The sequence below is a fragment of the Phalacrocorax carbo genome, unplaced genomic scaffold (assembly GCF_963921805.1).
Source record: "Phalacrocorax carbo unplaced genomic scaffold, bPhaCar2.1 SCAFFOLD_32, whole genome shotgun sequence".
NCBI classification, from domain to species: Eukaryota; Metazoa; Chordata; class Aves; order Suliformes; family Phalacrocoracidae; genus Phalacrocorax; species Phalacrocorax carbo.
Genome location: NW_026990280.1, coordinates 116,451 through 135,356, shown reverse-complemented (window position 1 = coordinate 135,356; position 18,906 = coordinate 116,451). Strand labels below are relative to the sequence as shown.

Here is an 18,906-nt window from a genome sequence, read left to right as displayed (position 1 = left end):
GGCGGTGGGAGGGGGCGGGCGGGGGGCACCGGCGAGCGGCGGGGGGGGCGGCACCGGCGGGACATGGCCCTGCCGCTCGGTGAGCGCCGGACGCGGCCCTGCCCCGCCCAGGGGGGCGGCGGGGGGGAGGGGAACCGGCGGCGGAAGGGGGGAACCGGGGCCTGCCCCGGGGGGGGGGCCGGGCCCCGCCTTGGGGGGTCGGGGCCTACGCGGGGTAGGGGGGGCTGAGGTACCCGGGAGGGTCCTGGACTGTTCTGGGAGGGGTGACACGGACCCTACCCGGGGTGGGGAGGGTAACGGGGACCCCGCGGTCCTGGGGGGGGCGTGTAGTCCCGGGGACCCCCCGGTCCTGCTCGTGGGGGTGGTAACGGGGTGGGGAGCGCGTGGTCCTAGGGACCCCCCGGTCCTGCGCTGGAGAGGGGGCGTGGTCCCGGGGACCATTGGTCCTGCTGAGGGGGTGGTAACGGAGGGGGGGGGCGGGCTGGATGTGGTCCTGGGGGCACCCTGTCCCTACCCTGGAAGGGGATGGGAGAGGGGTATGTGCTGGTTTGGGGGGGGGGGGGGATCTTGGGGATCCATTGACACCCACTCTGGGGGGGCAACCGCTGTCCTCATGGGGGTGTCATGGCCCTGGGGAGCTCCTGATCCCTGCAGGGGGGCTGATCTCTGCTTTGGGTGGGTCCTGGTCCTGGGGATCCCCGGATCCCCTGATTTCCATCTGGGTGGGGGCATGATCCAGAGGATCCCCCAATTCCCCTTCTGGGGGAGCCCCAATCCCTTTGCGGGGGGGGGGCAGTGACACCCCCCCCAAGCCCTGCGCCATGGGGTGATGGTCGCATGTCCCCCCAGGAGCTGCCCTGCAGGATCCCGGCCTGGCCATGGCACGCGCCACACCTGCGACTGGTAAGATCCCCCCACCCTGGATCCTGCTGTCCACTCCCAGTCACACACCCCAGGGTGGGGGTGGGATCCATGGGACCAGAGGTGACCCCAGCTTAGGCTCTGCAGGCTGGGGGTCCCCCTCAAAGCCCCTCCACAAATCATGGAGGTGCCGGCAAGAGGCTCAGGTTTTCTTTTTTTCTGCCTTTACAGATGATTTAGGTGAGTCGACCTCAGGGTACGTGGGCAGCAGGTAAGTTTTACCACCTGTTTTTGGGGCGCCTCAACCAGAGCAAGATCCTGGAGACGCCTCAGGTGACAAAGCCAGCAATGGGGTTCCCCCCCACACTGTGTGCCGAATCCACCCTCCCCGGGGCCGTGAGCAGGATTTGGGGTGCGGAGCTGTATGCTGGGAGGCAGCAAACCTGCCACAGGGATGTGATGGGGTCCAGGGGAGGGGATAAATTGTGGTGTGTCCCCCCGACAGCTGCTCCATTCTCTGCCCTGAGCTCAAAGGAGGCATTTTTTGGTGGAAACGAGGCAGAATTTGGCTGGTTCTGTCCCCTCCCTTGGTCAGGGCAAGCAGGCGGGGGTCACAGCAAGCCCAGAGGGGTCTCGCTGGGGACACGGGGTCCTCCCTGTCCCAGGGCTGCCCTGACACCCTCCTCATCCCACAGAGATCATTGAAGAAGTCATGAAGGAGGACGGTTTCCAGCCAGATTCAGCCCCCGTCCTGCCCAAAGTGCTGCCCAAAGGCTCGGCCAAGCTGGTGGCTCGTGGCTCCAGCCCTGCGGTGGCCACCCGACTGCTGCACCCGGCCGAGACCTGCCCGCTGGCACCCGGGTTGGCACCCTACGGTGCCACAGTGCTGCCGCCAGCCGACACGCGGTCCCCGCAGCTTGCCCAGAGCCTCAGCACCCTCTCGCTGTCGCCTAAGCTGGTACCGCGGGGCACGACAGGCACCAGCGGACGGCAACGCTGGTCTCCAGCCGCCGGGCATGGTAAGGACCAGTTGGAGGAGCTGCTGGAGCCGCCCAAACTGGTGATCACGGAGCAACCCAAGCAGCGGGGTATGCGCTTCCGCTACGAGTGCGAAGGCCGCTCGGCCGGCAGCATCCTGGGCGAGAGCAGCACCGATGCCAGCAAAACGCTGCCGGCCATCGAGGTGAGCACACCGCGTGGCCGGTGGCCGGCTCAGCGCGGGCAGGCTGAGGTTTGGGGGTGGCAAAAGGGTGTCAGGGGGCTTGCCAGAGCCTTGTTGGGTGGATGTGGGAGCCCCATAGGTGTTGGGGTGCTCGGTGCCCAGCCTTGAGCATAGGGGTCTCTCCTGTCGGGGAGGTGCTGGTGGCTTGTGTCTCCCTGGGGTGGCGGGTGCCAGCTGGGTGCTGGAAGGTGCTGGACCCCCGTGGGGTGGTCCCAGGGCTTCGTGGGTAGGGGGGGTGGTTGGAACACAGCGCTGGGGTGCTTCCCCCCACGCTGCTGTACCGGGGGTCGCACTGACGGCTCATGTCTCTCCCCAGCTGCTGAACTGCCACACGATCCCCGAGGTGAAGGTGACGGCGTGCTTGGTGTGGAAGGACTGGCCCTACCGCGTCCACCCCCATGGCCTGGTGGGCAAGGACTGCAGCAATGGGCTCTGCGAGGTCGTCCTCAAGCCCCAAACCAACCCCAAGCACAGGTAAACGATGCCAGGATGAGGCCCACTGCCAGCAGGGAGCTGTGCCAGGCCAGGGGAGAGACCCTGCGCCAGGACACCAGCATCAGCTCACACTGAAGCCGGTGCCAGCAGCACGAGGGCTGTTTTTTGGGGGGATTCCCTGGGCAGTGGGAGGCTGGGAGGGGTAGGATACCTGCGTCCCCTGGAGTTTTGGATGGGGGGAGCTCCCTCCCTGCTGTGTCTCTGCTCCCCTGGCAGCTTTAGCAACCTGGGCATACAGTGCGTGAAGAAGAAGGAGATCGAAGCAGCGATAGAGAAGAAACTGCAGCTGGGCATTGATCCCTTCAAAGGTGAGGGGGCTCAAGCAGAGCCGTTCCTGGGGTCTGAGGTCGCTGCAGGGCATCTGGATCCCGTGGGGATGTCCCCAACCTGCCCCGTGGGCCCGCTGACCGTCCCCTCGCCTCTCCCCCAGCCGGTTCCCTCAAGAACCATCAGGAGGTGGACATGAACGTGGTGAGGATCTGCTTCCAGGCCTCCTACAAGGACAGCTCCGGGCAGACGCGGCACCTCAGCCCTGTGCTCTCAGAGCCCATCTTCGACAAGAGTACGTGGTGGTGGTGAGGGGCATTGTGTCCCCGATGGGGCCACCGCACCCCCAGAACCCTCCCTGCTCCGGGATGGGACGGGTGGTGAGGCTGCACCAGCCAGTTCCTCGCCGGGGCCTGGCTCAGGCCGTGGGGTTTGGCCAGGGTTGGTCCCACGTGGCCGATGGGGATTTGTCCCCCGTGCCTGGGGTGGGACAGTCCCTTGCGTCCCGTGGGGCTGGTCCCTTGTGCGAGGAACACAAGGGACCGCCCAAGCCCGGTCCTGGTGCCCCGTCCCAGCGCGACGCCCGGTCCCAGTGTGACGCCCGGGTGGTTTGGGAGCCACCTTGCTGGCTTCCAGCTGATGCCGTGATGCTGCCCACAGAATCCACCAACACCTCAGAGCTGCGGATCTGCCGGATGAACAAGGAGAGTGGTCCCTGCACGGGCGGCGAGGAGCTCTACTTGCTCTGCGACAAGGTCCAGAAAGGTACTGGGGGCGAGCTGGGAGCCCTGCGACCCCCAGGGCATCTTTGGGGGCTAAATTACCCCTGCTGGAAGCCAGGAAGGGGGTGAAGGAGGGTGATAGATGCTGGAGATACTGGAAAGTTTTGGGGATGGGTCCAAATGGGGTTGGGAGTTGGGGGCTGAGAACTGCAACCTCCACTGGGCTCCTAAACACCCCTGGGTGCTGGAGGGCGGACCGTGGGTGCTAGAGGTGGGGACCAAGGGTGTCCTGCAGCCTCCTGGCCCCTCTGCTGTAAGGGAGGGTCCCCTGGGCCGGAGGGGGAGGAACCCAAGTCATGATGGAGGGATTTGGGGGCTTGTGGGAGGTGTAGAGGGCAGGAAAGGGAGACCTGGGTGCAGGCAAAGGGACCTCAGGGTGTTGAAGGGGGGACCCCAGGTGTCAGTAGGTGAGTTTGAGGGCTGGAGGCAGGAGGCCCACTACCTCACTGATACAACCCCCTGCCCCAAATCCCACAGAGGACATCGCGGTGGTTTTCCGGAAGGAGACGTGGGAGGCGCGGGCGGACTTCTCGCAGGCCGACGTGCACCGCCAGGTCGCCATCGTCTTCAAGACGCCGCCCTACCAGCACCTGGAGCTGGCCGAGCCTGTGGAGGTGGAGGTCTTCCTCCAGCGCCTCACCGACAGTGTCTGCAGCGAGTCCTTCCGCTTCACCTACTTGCCCAAGGACCATGGTACCCACGCGGCCACGTGCCCTGGGAGGGGGACGACCAGCCCCCAGGGTGGGGACAGGAACCCCAGGATGGGGACGGGACTCCTGGGATGGGGACACAGAGTGGGGATGTGTCCCTCCAGATGGGGATGTGACCCACGGGATGGGGACGGAACCCTCAAGGAGAGGATGTGGCCCCCAGGGTGGGGACAGAGCCCCTAGAATGGGGACATGGAGTGGAGACAGGACCCCCAGGGTTGGGATATGGTCCCCAGGGTTGGGACAGGACCTTCCGGATGGGGACAGGCCCCCAGATATTGCGATGGGACCCCCAGGATGGGGACAAAGCCTGTGGGATGGGTCTTTCCTGGCTGGAGACAAGCTCCCAGCATGGGCACAAGGCTAAAGGGGTGAGACCCCAGGCTGGAGAGGGGGTCCCTGGGCTGGAGTGGGGGTCCCCAGGCCAGAGTGGGGGTCTCCAGGCTGGAAAGGGGGGGGTCCCTGGGGCTAATGGCCCCTCTCCACAGATGCCTACGGGGTGAACGTGAAGCGGAAGCGGGGGATGCCCGATGTCCTGGAGGAGCTCTCGGGCTCAGGTGGGTGCCGGCAGGGACCCTCCCCACCCCACAGAGGGGAGAAGGCTTCCCAGGGGCACCCTGACATTGGGGACCCCCCCTTCCCGGGGTGGGGGGGAAGCCCCATGCCGTGAGGCTCCCCTCACCCCCGTCCCCGACCCCGCAGATCCCTATGGGATCGAAGCCAAGAGGAGGAAGAAGCCACCGGGATACATGGATCACTTCGCCCCGCTGCCGGCCGCAGGTGGGTCACGGGTGGGGGTGGGGGACACACACGGTGGGGGACAGAAACTGGGGAGTCCCATTGGCACCCATGGCCAGAGCCAGGAGTCAGAAGAGGCCCCCAAAGCTGGGAGACACCCCTAGATCACCCCTGGGCTTAGGAGTGTCCCCTGGGAGCTCCCCCCACATTGGGGACTTGGGGGGGGTAGCCCAAGACTCCCCCCCCCAGCCCTGGGTCCTGCCCAGGGTCCCCCAAGCTCCCCCCATGGCTTCAGGGTCACCCCTGGGGTTGGGAGGGGTCCCCACAACTCCCTCACCCCATGTTAGATGAGTCACCCCTAGATGAAGAGGGGTCCCCAAGCTCCCACACAGCCCTGGGGTCACTCCTGGGGTTGGGAGGGGTCCCCAAGCCCTGTCCCCCCAACCCTAGGTGGGGTCCCCAAGACACGCCCAGCCCCAGCCCTGGGTCCTGCCCAAGACCCCCCAAGACCCCCAATAGCTTCAGGGTCACCCCCAGGGTTGGCAGGGGTCCCTAAGACCCCCTCACCCCATATTAGGTGGGTCACCCCTAGAGGAAGAGAAGTCCTGGGTTCACCTCTGGGGTTGGATGGGGTCCCCAAGACCCACCCCCCACTCCTGGGTCCTGCCCAGGGCCCCCCGAGGCACACACACCCACACCCCTCAGTTTCAGGGTCACCCCCAGATGGGGAGGGGTCCCCAAGCTCCCCTACGGCCCCAGGGTCAGCCCCCAGGGTTGGGAGGAGCCTGGGGGAGACTTTCAAGTCACTGTTGTGCCCCGCATATCCTGGGGTCACCCCAGGAGGGTGCTGGGGGGTCAGGAGATCCCCCAGAACCCCCCCAAACCCCTCTCTCCCCCCCCAGAAGATGCCTTCGCCCTCTTCGCTGGTGACCCGGAGCCCTTCGACGCCCTGGCCCCCCTCTACGTCCCCTTCCCCCCTCCGGGGCTCCGCGAGGGGCTGCCCCCCCCGTACCCCCCCACAGACTTCCCGGCCTGCCTGGGCCCCGAACTGCTGGCCGAGCCCTACGGCTCCCCCCCCCGCGCCCCCCCGTACCCCCCCACAGACCCCCACCCCACCGCCAGCCTCGTGGGCACCCACATGTTCCCCGGGCACTACAAGGAGGCTGATCTGCGCCTTGGGGATGTCTGAGCCCCCCCCCCCCCCCCCCCAAAACCCCACCTCACCTGTCTAGCACAGACTTGGGGCACCCCAAAAACCACCCCTTACAATTTGGGGGGCCCCCACCCCCGCCCTGCCCCGGGCCGGCTGGCCCCGCCGGGGCGGCGCAGAGCCCCCCGGGAAGGACACCCCCCCCGCCCCCCCAAAATTGAAGCCGCTTTGCACTATATTTATGTGGGGGGACCCCGGGGGGGCCACGCGGGGGGGACAGGGGACACGTGTGACACCGCCCTGTGCCCGTGGGTCCCTCGTCCCCTGCACCGGGATGGGGACAATAAAGCCATGGAGGGAGCCCAGCGCTGGCCTGGTCCTGCGGGGGGAGCTGGGCACTGGGGGTACTGGGAGAACTGGTTCCCAGTGGATGCCAGCCTGGTCCTGCTTGGGGGGCTGTGGGGAACTGGGGGTGCTGGGAGAACTGGTTCCCCGTGGGTGCTGGCTTGGTCCTGCCAGGGGAGCAGGGCAACAGGGGTACTGGGAAAACTGGTTCCCAGTGGGTGCTGGCCTGGTCCTACCCAGGGGGGCTGCAGGGAGCAGGGGCAGTGGGGGCACTGGGAGAACTGGTTCCCCGTGGGTGCCAGCCTGGTCCTGCTGGAGGGAACTGGGGGTACTGGGAGAACTGGTTCCCAGTGGGTGCTGGCCTGGTCCTGCTTGGGGGGGACGCTGTGGGGAGCAGGGTACTGGGAGAACTGGTTCCTGGGGGACACCAGCCTTGTCCTGCTGGGACGGGAGGGGCTACAGGGCACTGGGGGTACTGGGAGAACTGGTTCCTGGTGGAAGTCCCCGCTGGGAAACCCCGGCCACACCCCGGGTTGGGGCTGATCTGACACTAGTACCAGTCTGCCCAGTATGGCCCTTGGACTGGGACCAGCCTGACCCACTATCCCCCACAGATTGGGACCAGCACTGGGACTGACCTGGCCCCACATAGCCCTCGAACTGGGACCGGCACCAGGACCAGCCCAGCCCAGTATCCCCCTTGGACTGAGACTGGCCCGGCCCAGTATCCCCCACAGCTGGGACCACCACGAGGCCCAGCCTGGCCCAGTATCCCCCTGCAAACTGGGACCAGCACTAGCATAGGTCTGCCCAGTATGGCCTTGGACTGGGACCAGGGCTGGGACCAGCTGGGCCCAGTGTCCCACAGGGACTGGCACCAACATGGCCCAGTATCCCCTGGAACTGGAGCCAGGTGCAGCCTGCCCCAGTATTCCCCTTGGACTGGGACCAGCCTGGCTCAGTCTCCCCCTGGAACTGGGACTGGCACCGGCACCAACCTGGCCCAGTAGGGCCCTTGGACTGGGACCAGCAAGCAGAACCAGTCTGGCCCAGTATCCCCCTTCAAACTGGGACCAGGCCCAGCCCATCCCAGTATCCCCCCTCAAACTGGGACCAGCAAGCAGAACCAGTCTGGCCCAGTATCCCTCTTCAAACTGGGACCAGCACTGGGACCAGCCTGGCCAGTATCCCCCTTGGACTGGGAACAGCACCGGGACCAGCCTGGCCAGTATCCCCCTTGGACTGGGAATAGCAATGGCCCAGTATCCCCCAGGGACTGGGACCCACACCAGGCCCAGTAAGACCCTGGAACTGGGATCAGCACTGGAACCAGCATGGCCCAGTATCCCCCCTCAAACTGGGACCAGTACCGGGATCAGTCTGCCCAGTATGGCCCTTGGACTGGGACCAGCCTGGCCCAGTATCCCCCTGGAACTGGGACTGAGACCAGCCTGGCCTGGTATACCTGTGAAAGTGGGACCAGCCCAGCCCAGTATCCCCCCTGGAGTGGGAACAGCACTGGCCCAGTATCCCCCAGGGACCGAGACCCACACCAGGCCCAGTAAGACCCTGAAACTGGGACCAGCAGTGGGACCAGGGTGGCCTAGAGTCCACCACAAACTGGGACCAGCCTGGCCCAGTATGGCCCTTGGACTGGGAACAGCACCGGCACCAACCTGGCCCAGTACGGCCCTTGGACTGGGACCAGCAAGCAGAACCAGTCAGACCCGGTATCCCCCCTCGAACTGGGGTTGCCCCGGTCTCCGCGGCTCCGGCCACGGCCCCGCCCCCGGCCCCGCCCCCTTTGGCGTCACTCCGTCCGCCTCGCGCCCCGCCACGGCCCCCTTCCTCTCCTACGGCACCCGCCCGCCCCAATGCGCAGCTGCCTTGACCCCTCTTCCCTAGCCCCTCCCTCCCCGCCTCACTTCCGCTTCCGGGTCGCCCCATGGCGGTTGGCACGGCGGTGAGTGATTAATGGCGGCGGGGCCGCCCCCCTCCCCATATACACACAAACACACACACACACACACACCCCGCAATCCCTGGTGCCTCCCCCGTGCCCACCACTCCCCCCAATCCCCGGTGTTCCCGCCCCGCCTGGGTCCTGGTGTGTTCGTCCGTGTCCGTCCTCCCCCCAGCGCGCCCCCCCCCATCCCCCCGCCCCGCTTACCGGGGCTCCCCCGTTCCTCCCGTTTTTTGGGGTGTGTCGTCGTCGTCGTCCCAGTTCTCTCCCCTTGTCCCCGCCCCGGCGGGTCCTGGTGTCCCCTCCCCCGCCCACCCATGTTTGCTAGCCGTCCCCAGGCCACCACATCCCCACCCGGGTCCCTCCGTGTCCCCTAATGCAGCCTTCCTCTCTCAGGCAGGCAACGGCCAGCCCTGCTCCTGCTCCTCCTCCTCTTCCTCCTCGGTGCTTGGTGAGAGCCGGGGGGCGCCAGGATGTGGCACGAAGCCCGCAAGCACGAGCGCAAGCTGCGGGGGATGATGGTGGACTACAAGAAGCGAGCGGAGCGTCGCAGGGAATACTACGAGAAGATCGTGAGCTTGTGTTCCGTCCTTGTCCGTTCCCAGGGGATGGCCGTAACACCCCACCGTCCCTCGGTGGGCCCCAGTTTGGGGTGTTTGGGAACTGTCCAGGGGTTTTGTGGCTCGTTTTTGGGGTGGAAAAGGGGTGAATGAAGGAGCTGTGGTGCTTGCTGCCGCTGCCCTCCCCGGGGACCCCATGAGGGCCCCTAAACCCACACAGGCAAAACAGCCCCCCTCGGGGCTCCCCTTTTCCTCAGGGATTCCGCTCTCCCTTTTCTCCAGCACTGGAGGCTTGGGGCTTTCCCTTTTCCTCAAGGCTCAGGGCTCCTGCTCCCCCTCATCTCCAGGGGCTCAGGGCTCACCCTTTTCCCTCAGGCTTCGGGCTCCAGCTCCCCCTTTTTCTGAGGCTCAGGGCTCCCCCTTTTCGCTGAGTCTTGGGGCTCCTGCTCTCTGTTTTTCTTAGGGCTTGGGGCTCCCCCTTTTCTCTGCAGCTTGGGGCTCCCACTCCCCCTTTTATACAGTGTTGGAAGTTCATGGCTCCCCTTTTTCCTCAAGGCTCAGGGCTCCGGCTCCCCCTTTTCCCCAAGATTCCTGCTCCCCTGTTTCTCTGGCACTGGAGGCTTGAGGGTCCCCCTTTTCCCCAAGGCTCAAGGCTCCAGCTCCCTGTTTTCCCTGCAGCTTGGGCCTCCCACTCCCCATTTTCTCCAGTGTTGGAGACTTAGGGCTCCCCCTTTGCCACAAGGCTCAGGCTCTGGTTCCCCCTTTTCCCTGAGGTTCCCACTCCCCCATTTCTCCAAGGCTCAGGGCTCCCCTGTTTCCGTGAGGCTCGGGTCTCCTGCTCTCTGTTTCCCCAAGGGCACAGGGCTTCCCCTTTTTCCTGAGGCTTGGGGTTCCCACTGTCCTATTTCTCCAGCACTGGAGGCTCAGGGTCGCCCTTTACCTCAGGGCTTCGGTTCCCCCTTTAACTTGAGGTTCCCACTCCCTCTTTTCTCCAAGGCTCAGGGCTCCCCCATTTCCCCAAGGCTTGGGGCTCCTGCTCCTTTTTTTCTAACCCTTGGGGGTTTTCCTCCTTCCCTCACCCCTCCCCTAATCCTGGGCATTTCTGCCTCCAGAAAAAGGACCCAGCGCAGTTTCTCCAGGTGCACGGCCGGGCCTGCAAGGTCCACCTGGACTCAGCCGTCGCACTGGCTGCTGAGAGCCCTGTCAACATGTGAGTAGCCCCATGCAGGGTGGGAGGTGTCTTCCAGGGGGGTTTGGGGGGGTGGTGGTCGGTGCCTCACCAAAGGCATCACCTATCCTGGGGGCTCTCGTGCAGTCACAGCATCTTTAAGAGGTACCAAGCCTGCCGGTAAAGGTTCAGGGTGAACAGGGGGGGCTTTTTGCCCAGCTGGTGGCATGTCAGCGGCTGTTTGGCTCCTCATAGCGCAGCCCCAGGCTGGCCGGGTCCCTCCCGCCCTGGGAAATGAAATCTGGGCCAGTTTCTGCTTGTCAAAGCTGTATGAAAAGGACTCTCTCCTCCTCCACCAGAGCTTCTAGGAGATGTAGCTGTGGCAAACAAGTCAGTTCCCCCCCTCCCCACTCGGGGGTGATTAATGCGGGAGAGCTGAGTGTGCCCGCCAGTGCTTGAGGGGGGGGTTGTGGGGGTCTGGGTGGGGGGGCTTCTTGGCCATCCCCCAGCCCTGACGAGCTCTCTCCCCCCACAGGATGCCCTGGCAGGGAGACACGAACAACATGATCGACCGCTTCGACGTGCGGGCGCACCTGGACTATATCCCCATGTACACTCCGCCCCTGCTGAACCCCATGTAAGCCGTGGGGTGCCAGGGCACCCCACTTCAATGAGAGCTGCCGGGTTCAGATCAGGCCTTTTCGGGTCTGTTTTGTAGCTGTTGGCTGAGGTTTCAGAGCCAGTGGCGCCTGTGAGCCTGGCTGAGGTCAATGCAGGACTGGTTTTTACTCAATATCAGTGTTTTTTATCCCAGTACGAGGAGGATAAGCAGAAGTAAGGGCAGAGGGGTGGGTAGGGAGGGAGCATGGGGCGAAGGGGAACCCCCACAGCAGCTTTTTCTGTCCCTAAAAAGTTAGAGAGGACGGAGCTGAGCTCTTTGCAGTAAGAGAGCATGATAAAAAGGCTAAAATTAGAGTGAGGGACTTAATTAAGTACCAACGCAACCCCCAGAGCCTGGCGGGGTCTCCATTGCTGGAGAGAGGCGCCGCTCTGCTGCAGCGAGTCGCTGTGGTCAACCCTGCTTTGGGCGGGGACTGGGCAGAGGTTGAATTTCCCCCCAGGGTTGGGTCTGTGGAAAGCAGCCACGTTCCCTTTGTGCCCCTGCTTGCTGCTGTTCTGGCACCTGCTTATCCTCTCTGGCCTCAGCGTGAGCTCCAGAGAGGAGTTTGGTCCCTTTACTAGATTTTTGAGGGAATCCTGGACTGGTACATGATCCTCTGCCTGCAAATCTGGTCTTTCCACACAGCGGGGGATCTGAGCTTGCTAATCCGAGCAGAAAGGGGCTGTATTTTTTTTATCATGGTGGAAAATCCCTTGAGGAGAGGGGAACCTCCATCTCCCAGCGGCTTGCGAGCGCCAACAGCTGTGTCTTGCGCCTTTCCAGCTCCCCCGAGCAGGAGTCGGACGAGAGAAAGTGCAACTACGAGCGGTACCGAGGCCTGGTGCAGAACGACTTTGCTGGCAGTAAGTGCCTTGTGCAGGCGGGAGGGTCGGGGCTGTGCCGAGACAGGGCAAGCCCCCGCGATTTGGGGGTGGAAAATCCCAGCTCATCTGGGGCACGGCTCAATGTGGCGCTGGCCAAAGGGTGAGGGGATGGTCTTGTCCCTGCTCTGGGGGTGGCGGAGTGCTGGGAGAGCTGCCTCCCCTCTAACGAGTTAATCAGCGCTCTGAGCTGTTCTCTCTCAAGTGGGCGTAAAACAGGCTGGTGACTTCTCTGTGTGGTTGCAGTCTCGGAGGAGCAGTGTCTCTACCAGATCTACATTGATGAGCTCTACGGGGGACTCCAGAAGCCAAACGAAGATGAGAAAAAGAAGTGAGTGTGAGAAGAGGTGACAGGACAGCTGTCACGTCCCTGTCTTGGGGGTTGTGCTGGGAACGTGGCCTCACAGCCTCAGAAACACCTGCTGTTCAACCAGTCCCAGTTTTCCCTCTACTGGGGTGGGACTGAGCAGCCACCGGCTGCACCATCCTCCCTCGGCGACACTCTGAAGTTGTCCCCACGCTGAAATGTCCGTCCCATCTCTGTTGCTGTGGGCATGAGGCTGTCCTGGGGCTGAGCAGAGCTGCGGTGGTTGAGGAGGGAGGCAGAGGAAGGGCTGGCTTCTTCCCGAGGAAACTTTTGGCCCTGCCGTGGAGTCACTGTGCTGGAGAGGAGAGGCGGGTGGGGGCTAAGTGTGTCTGTGCCCAGGCTGGCGGAGAAAAAGGCCTCCATCGGCTACACGTACGAGGACAGCACTGTGGCTGAGCTCGAGAACTCCTTGGAGAAGCGGGGAGAGGAGGAAGACTCCGAAGAAGACAGCAACACGGATGAAGATGAAGTCATCCCCGATATCGGTAACAGCCCTCCCTCGCCAGGCTGCTTCACCTGGGTTTGGCAGAGGTGCCGAGTGCTGCCGTGTCGCACCGGGGAGGGACTCGGGGTGCACTGAGCTGCCCGCGCTCTGCCTGCAGATGTGGAAGTGGACGTGGACGAGCTGAACCAGGAGCAGGTGGCTGACCTGAACAAGCAGGCCACCACGTATGGCATGGCGGAGGGGGACTTCGTCAGGTACGGCTGGCGGTTGGGGAAGGCCCTGGCAACCCAGCAGAGCCTCGCCGGGGCCTCCGCTTCTCGCTGGGAGCTGAACCTTTTTGTGGACGTGCCTGTCTCTAGGATTGGGGGGGCAAAAACATCACCCCTGCACAGACAGGCTCCCTTTTTGGGTGCTGGCTTTTATTGAGGGTGTCTTTTTTTTGTTTGTTTGTGGTTTTTTTTTTATGGGGGCACAAAGGATGTTGCGGAAGGACAAAGAGGAGGCGGAAGCCATTAAAAACGCCAAAGCCTTGGAAGAGGAAAAGGCAATGTACTCAGTAAGGGGAACTCTGGCCCATCCCGCTGGGAGCCTCCCAGGGCACGGGGCTGGGCTGTGTGGGTGCCTTGGTCCCCCCAAAATGCTCACGGAGGCACCTCTCCCTCCTGAGGGGGGGGCCCTAAACGCCACAGTGGGGCTTCCCCTCAGCCAGCGCTGTCCCTTAGCTCAGGCTGCTCTCCTAGGGCCGTCGCTCTCGCCGCCAGAGGAGAGAGTTTAGGGAGAAACGCTTGAAAGGGAGGAAGATCAGCCCGCCCAGGTGAGCTCCCTGGCCTAGCAGCCGAGATGGGGCCTGTGTCCATCCCGTGCAGCTCCTCTGCTCCATCCCAGGCGTTGTCCGCACCTGCACAGGCTTGTTTGGGGCGCCAGGGGGTCTGTCCCCTGGTGCCGATTTCCCGATTTCTCCTTCCCTAACGCCTTCTCCTTTTGTAGCTACGCACGGAGGGACAGCCCCACCTATGATCCCTACAAACGGTGAGTGGCCACAGCCCCGTGACGAGTGGGTTCTTGCAGGCTGGGGACATCCCCTTCCCGCAGGTCCCCACAGGGATCCTGGCACCCAGCGGTTTTTGGGAGGGAGTGTTTTCGGTGGCTAAAGCAACCTCTTCCTCACCACCTCGCAGCTCCCCCTCGGAGTCCACCTCCGAATCTCGCTCCCGCTCCCGTACCCCGTCTCCTGGCCATGAGGAGAAGATCACCTTCATCACCAGTTTCGGTGGCAGCGATGAGGAAGCAGCGGCAGCATCCGCTCAAGCTGGCGGCGCCCCCGGAAAAGCCACCACTCTCGGCAAACAGCGCTCCACCCCAGGGCAGCCGGGCAGCGCCACGGCAGGTCATAGCACCTCGTCCCGGTCGGTAACTCTCCCATCCGGCTCGCTTTCCCAACCCTTACCTGCAGAGGCGCGGTGGCGGTGCCCCTTTCGTGGAGATGCCGGCAGGGAACCCTCCCAATGCCGTGGCCCGGCCGCTGGCGCTTCTCAAGGCGGGGCAGGAACACAGTGGGAGGGTGTGGGTGGGTTCCCCGTCAGGTAACAGCACAGGATGTATGCCTGCCCCGGTTCTGCGGTGCCGGGGAAGGGCTTGCCGGCTCACAGAGGGTCTTTGTGGCATCTTCCTGGAGGACTGGGGGGCTGGAATTTGGGTGTAAGGCAAGGCACCACCTGCCCTAAAAGAAAGAGAGCGTCTGCCAGCTCCTGGAGAGTTCGGGGAGGGAATTGCGGTGGCTGTCTCGGCTCCTTTCCCAGCACAGCTGGGGATCCAGAGGGCTTGCTGCCCTGTGGGAGAGGGCTGAGCAGCTCCAGGCCCTTCTGGCTGTGCTCAGAGGCAGGATGCTGGCACGGGGCAGGGGAGAGGTGCCCGCTCTCTCCTTGCACCTCAGCCCCTGGCACCCACAGGCCATCAGCCAGGCTCCAGCTGTACCCCACCACCCAACACTGGGGGCAGCAAGAGTCCCAGCCCCATCTCGCTCCTCCCATGTGCCAACAGCTTGTCCCATGTGTTCCTTCCAGGAGACGCTCCTCGTCCTCCTCCTCCTCCCCGTCCTCCTCCTCATCTTCCAGCTCCCGCTCCAGCTCGCGCTCGCACCGAGGTGGCTACCACCGATCCAGCCGCTACTGCCGCTCCCACAGCCGCCGGTACTCGCGCTCCCGCAGCCGCAGCCGCCGCTACTCGGGAGGGGGCTCGCGGGACAGCCGGCGCCACTCCAGATCCTACTCCCCTGACCGGGGGTATCGCTACAGCTCCCGCCGCCGCTCCAGGTGAGCTCTGCCCTCGGCCGTCCCAGTTTCAGCCTGTTTTGCCCCAGTTCTTCTCTGGGTTCCTCCGCGGTGAGTTTTGCCAGTGGCTCATCACCCTCCTGCTCAGTCAGAGGCAGCAGTACCGTCCCCTCTGCCGCCTCTTTGGGCTGAACAAGCCCACGTGTCTCAGCCTTTCTCTTCCGCTTGGTGCTCCAGCCCCTGCCAGACTGGTCCCAATTTGTTACTGGGAGTCCCATGCTGGTCCCTGTATCCAAAAAAATGCCTCAACCAGCATTAGATGAAGGGGAAAATGTCCCATCGCTCACTCTGTTAGTGGGTGGCTTCACCCCAGGGGCTGCGGGATGCTGCAAGCTGCCCCAGCACTGTCTCCGCTCACCGCTGGGGTGCTTTGGGCGCCACCTGACACTCCCCTCCCCGCCCACAGGAGCCGTTCCAGGTCCGGAGAGCGCTACCGGCGAGGCGGCAGGTCCAGCCGACACTGGAGCAGCAGCCGGAGCAGCCGAAGCCTCTGCGATTCGCGAAGCCGTAGCAAGTCGGTGTCTCCGGTGCGAGAGAAACCGCCAAGGCCTGCGGCGTTGCCCGCCGTGGGGGAGAAACTGAAAAAGTGAGGGGAGGGGAAGGGTGGGGGGCACCTTGGGAGGAGCGAGCAGCCCTCGTGCTGATCCCACACTGGCTTTTTCCCCTTTTAGGGCTGACACTGCTGCTGGTAAAGAGACAGGAGCTGCCAAAGTCAGTAAGAATTTAACCTCACCTGTTTAATTGGCATCACTGCAGAGCAGGCTAAGGGACACAGTGGTGGACGGGCTGGTGGAGGTGCCGGGACAGGCGCCGGGTGCCCCTGCAACCCGTTGGCGTCCCCCTTCCTTGGCCAGGCGCTGGTCCTGCTCCCTCCTTGGAGCTGGGGGGGAGCCGGCGGGCAGGAGCGGGGCCACGGGCCACTTGGGGCAGCCCTGGCTGTGGGTGGGTGGGTGGGGGGTGGGGGGGGGAAACAGGGAGCCCCGGGATCTGGTGGGTGCAGGGTGCTGTCTGCGCCGAAGCCGGGGGCTGCCTGCCCTGCTTTGGGTGGGTGTAGGTTGTCATCGGTGGCCATCTCCGGGCCCAGTGGGGCCATCTCGCGCTGCTCCGTGGGGGTGGCAGGGGGCTGGGGGAGTCCCTTGCCCCACTCAGCTGGGCTGCCGACAGGGTGCAGGGCACGGCTGTCCTCACCATGAGCCCCCTCAGGCTGTCCCCAGCTGCCCTCTGTCCCCCGGCCACACTGCCCCCGGTGTCCCCAGGTGCCTTTGGGCTGTACCCACATGTCCCCGGTGCCATGGGTGCTCTGGTGGGGAGCAGCTCACGCTTCCACTGCCAGCATTTTGCCCCCACAGCATCCACGGGTGACGCGTGAGGTCCCCGCTGCTTGGGGGACCGTGTGTGGGCACCGGCAAGGTGGGCAGGGACCCGCCCAGACCCCCCCAGAAGGGCTCAGTGGGGGGGTGCATGGAGGTGTCACTGTCACCATGGTAAGGCCGGTGGCGGTGCCCGGATCCAGCTCAGCCGGCCAGCGCTTGAAGCCTGTGCCCACCATGGGGCTGGGGGGAGGATTTTGGGGGGGGGGGTCCCCAGGGCAGGCCAGCGTGGCTGCACCCTGTCCCCGTCCCCTCCTCGTCACAGGCGGCTCTGGTTTGCTTGCAGCCCAAGCTGACGCCGCAGGAGAAGCTGAAGCTGCGCATGCAGAAGGCGCTGAACCGGCAGTGTAAGCAGCACCCGCGCCCCCCGCCGCAGCCCCCCAGCCCGCCTCTTGCTCTGCTTCTGAGCCCTCCCTCTCTTTTTATTTGATAGTTAAAGCTGATAAAAAGGCGGCGCAGGAAAAAATGCTGCAACAGGAGCATGAAAGACAGGTAAGGGAGGCCACGGGGCGGGGTGCTGGGCTGGCACCGTGCGGCCAGAGCTGGTTCACAGGACGTTTTTTCTCTTGCAGGAGCGGGAGGACGAGCTGCGGGCCATGGCCCGGAAGATCCGCATGAAGTAAATCCTCTCCCCGTCCCCCTGTTGGATCCAGTGGATCCGGGGATGCGGCGTAATGGACAGACACACACACCCCACAACCCTGTTTCATTTCTCGGCAGGGAGAGAGAGCGCCGGGAGAAGGAGCGGGAGGAGTGGGAGAGGCAGTACAGCCGGCAGAGCCGGTCCCCGTCCCCGCGCTATGGTGAGTGCTGGTGCACCGCAGGCCCGGTGCTGGGGTGAATTGGGGCGAAGGGGTGCGGCAGAGCCCCCAAAACCAGTGGGGAGTGGATCCTTCCCCCCCCAGTCAGGCCTTTGAGGGGTGGGAAGGAAAAGCTGATGTATTCCGGGGCCAAAAGGGGGGGAAAGGGGGTGCGCTGTGTCCCAGCATCACCTGAACATGTCCCCTCTGCCTTGCAGGTCGGGAGTACAGCTCCTCCCGGAGGTAGGTCCACCTCTCCCACCCTACAGGTGGGGGGGTCCCAGTGGCCAGGGCTCCCCGGGACCCCCCACCAAGTCTCACTCACCCCTCTCTTCCCCACTCCGCAGGCGCTCCAGGTCCCGCTCGCGGAGCCCTCACTACCGGCACTGATGGCAATGGTTGTGCAGACAGCAAATAAAGATGACAAACCCCAATCCGCCCGTCGCCCTTGTTTTCTCCCCTTGGAAAAAAAAAAATTGTGATTACGGTCAGAAAAGGGTAAAAAAAGGGGTGGTTTTTATTTAATTAATGGTCTGTCGAGGAGGAAGGAGTAGGCGAGGACGTCAGTGTAACGCAGCAAGGCAGCTGCCTGCACCCCGAGGGGCGTCTGCAGGGCGTCCACCTGGAAGGCCACGGCCTCCACATCGGCGGCGCCAAAGACGGCGTCCACGGAGACACCCGCCCGCAGGCAGAATCGTGTGGGGCGACCACGGGCGGCCGCCAGCGCCTGCAGGTACCGCCGCCGGAGGGTCGCCCGTGCTTCCTGCGTGGCTGTGTCCCCCCCCAGCAGTGCCTGGAAGCGGGGAGATGTGGGGCTGAAGCCCCGGCTTCCGCCCTCAGGACCGCGTGGCAACCGGAGGATCCCCACTGGCACTGGCATGGTGGCTCCTGGAGGGGGGAGAGAAGGGGAGGGGGGTCAGCTGTGGGGCTCCCCACCCCTGCTGTGGTCCCACATCCCATCCCCATGGGGTCTATGGGGTCTCTGGTGGCTTGTGCCCCACAACCCCAGGAGCTGGATCTGTGATGCCCCCACCCCAGGAAGCCCCTAACTCCCATTGCCCCACACATTCGTCCTGACCTCCCACAGACACACACCCCCCAGTGCCACACACCCCAATACCTCCCACCCCTGTGGGCCCCCCATTTTGTCTCCCCCCATACACCCTCTAAGACCCTCTCTACAGGCCCCCGCCCCATATAACGCCACAGACACCCCCACCACCACACATTCCCCACGGGACCACAGTGCTGCCCGGGGGCCCCCCCACTGACACTCCCCCACGCCTCCCACCCCTGTGGGGCCCCCCCCCCAGTGCCCCCTGCCCCCCTACAGCTCCCTAACCCCCCCAGACACCCCTAAGACCCCCTATAAAGCCCCCCGCCCTATATAACCACTCAAACCCACACACACACTACGGTGCCCTCCGTGGAACACGCCCACGGGTCCCGGGAGCTCCCAAAGCTCCCCAGGGAGTCCCCAGCCCTCCCCCCTTCCCCCCCCCCCCCCGAGTCTGATACCGCCGGGTTGCGTCCCCGTACACGCGTGGGGCCACCGGTCACGCGTGGGTCGGGGAGGCTACCGCGCGTGCGCGCCGCGCCGTCGCTATCGGAAGTGGGCCACTCTTCCGCGGGCTGCTTTACTGCCGCCGCAGATTCGCCTTAACGGGAGGAGGGTGGGATGCTGGGCTCCGGGAGAAGGTTTTGAGGCTCACGGCACTTAGCCGCTCTCCCCGTTCTTTTCCTCACTCCCGGTACGCGCCGCCACTGCCTTTTCTTCCTCCTTCTCCCGCC

At 64.6% G+C, this 18,906-nt stretch overlaps 3 protein-coding genes across 5 annotated transcripts; 2 read left to right on the top strand and 1 right to left on the bottom strand.

Moving 5' to 3' along the window:
* The first annotated feature begins 24 nt into the window (after window positions 1-24).
* Window positions 25-9,105, top strand: RELB (RELB proto-oncogene, NF-kB subunit). 3 transcript variants are annotated; one of them, XM_064440103.1, is made up of 11 exons: window positions 25-79; window positions 850-894; window positions 1,539-2,044; window positions 2,400-2,557; window positions 2,795-2,886; window positions 3,009-3,140; window positions 3,506-3,610; window positions 4,105-4,320; window positions 4,826-4,894; window positions 5,040-5,117; window positions 5,981-6,276. In XM_064440103.1, the coding sequence occupies exons 1-11, from the start codon at window positions 64-66 to the stop codon at window positions 6,262-6,264; spliced, it is 1,701 nt and encodes a 566-aa protein (XP_064296173.1). In that variant the 5' UTR covers window positions 25-63; the 3' UTR covers window positions 6,265-6,276. The 3 variants fall into 3 exon arrangements, with proteins under 3 accessions (XP_064296173.1, XP_064296172.1, XP_064296174.1); XM_064440102.1 differs by having other exon boundaries at window positions 27-79; window positions 5,978-6,276; XM_064440104.1 differs by lacking the exon at window positions 5,981-6,276 and adding an exon at window positions 8,930-9,105 and having other exon boundaries at window positions 33-79.
* On the top strand, window positions 8,965-17,549 carry CLASRP (CLK4 associating serine/arginine rich protein). Its single transcript, XM_064440101.1, has 20 exons — window positions 8,965-9,105; window positions 10,206-10,303; window positions 10,797-10,898; window positions 11,706-11,785; window positions 12,050-12,134; window positions 12,510-12,655; window positions 12,773-12,869; window positions 13,093-13,171; window positions 13,356-13,429; window positions 13,603-13,644; window positions 13,794-14,021; window positions 14,679-14,927; window positions 15,352-15,531; window positions 15,617-15,656; window positions 16,602-16,662; window positions 16,749-16,807; window positions 16,888-16,934; window positions 17,036-17,118; window positions 17,334-17,358; window positions 17,463-17,549. The coding sequence occupies exons 1-20, from the start codon at window positions 9,007-9,009 to the stop codon at window positions 17,503-17,505; spliced, it is 1,917 nt and encodes a 638-aa protein (XP_064296171.1). The 5' UTR covers window positions 8,965-9,006; the 3' UTR covers window positions 17,506-17,549.
* Window positions 17,550-17,608: 59 nt separating this feature from the next.
* Window positions 17,609-18,039, bottom strand: GEMIN7 (gem nuclear organelle associated protein 7). Its single transcript, XM_064440108.1, has one exon. It carries the CDS (start codon window positions 17,993-17,995, stop codon window positions 17,633-17,635), a length of 363 nt encoding a protein of 120 aa, XP_064296178.1. The 5' UTR covers window positions 17,996-18,039; the 3' UTR covers window positions 17,609-17,632.
* Window positions 18,040-18,906: the final 867 nt, after the last annotated feature.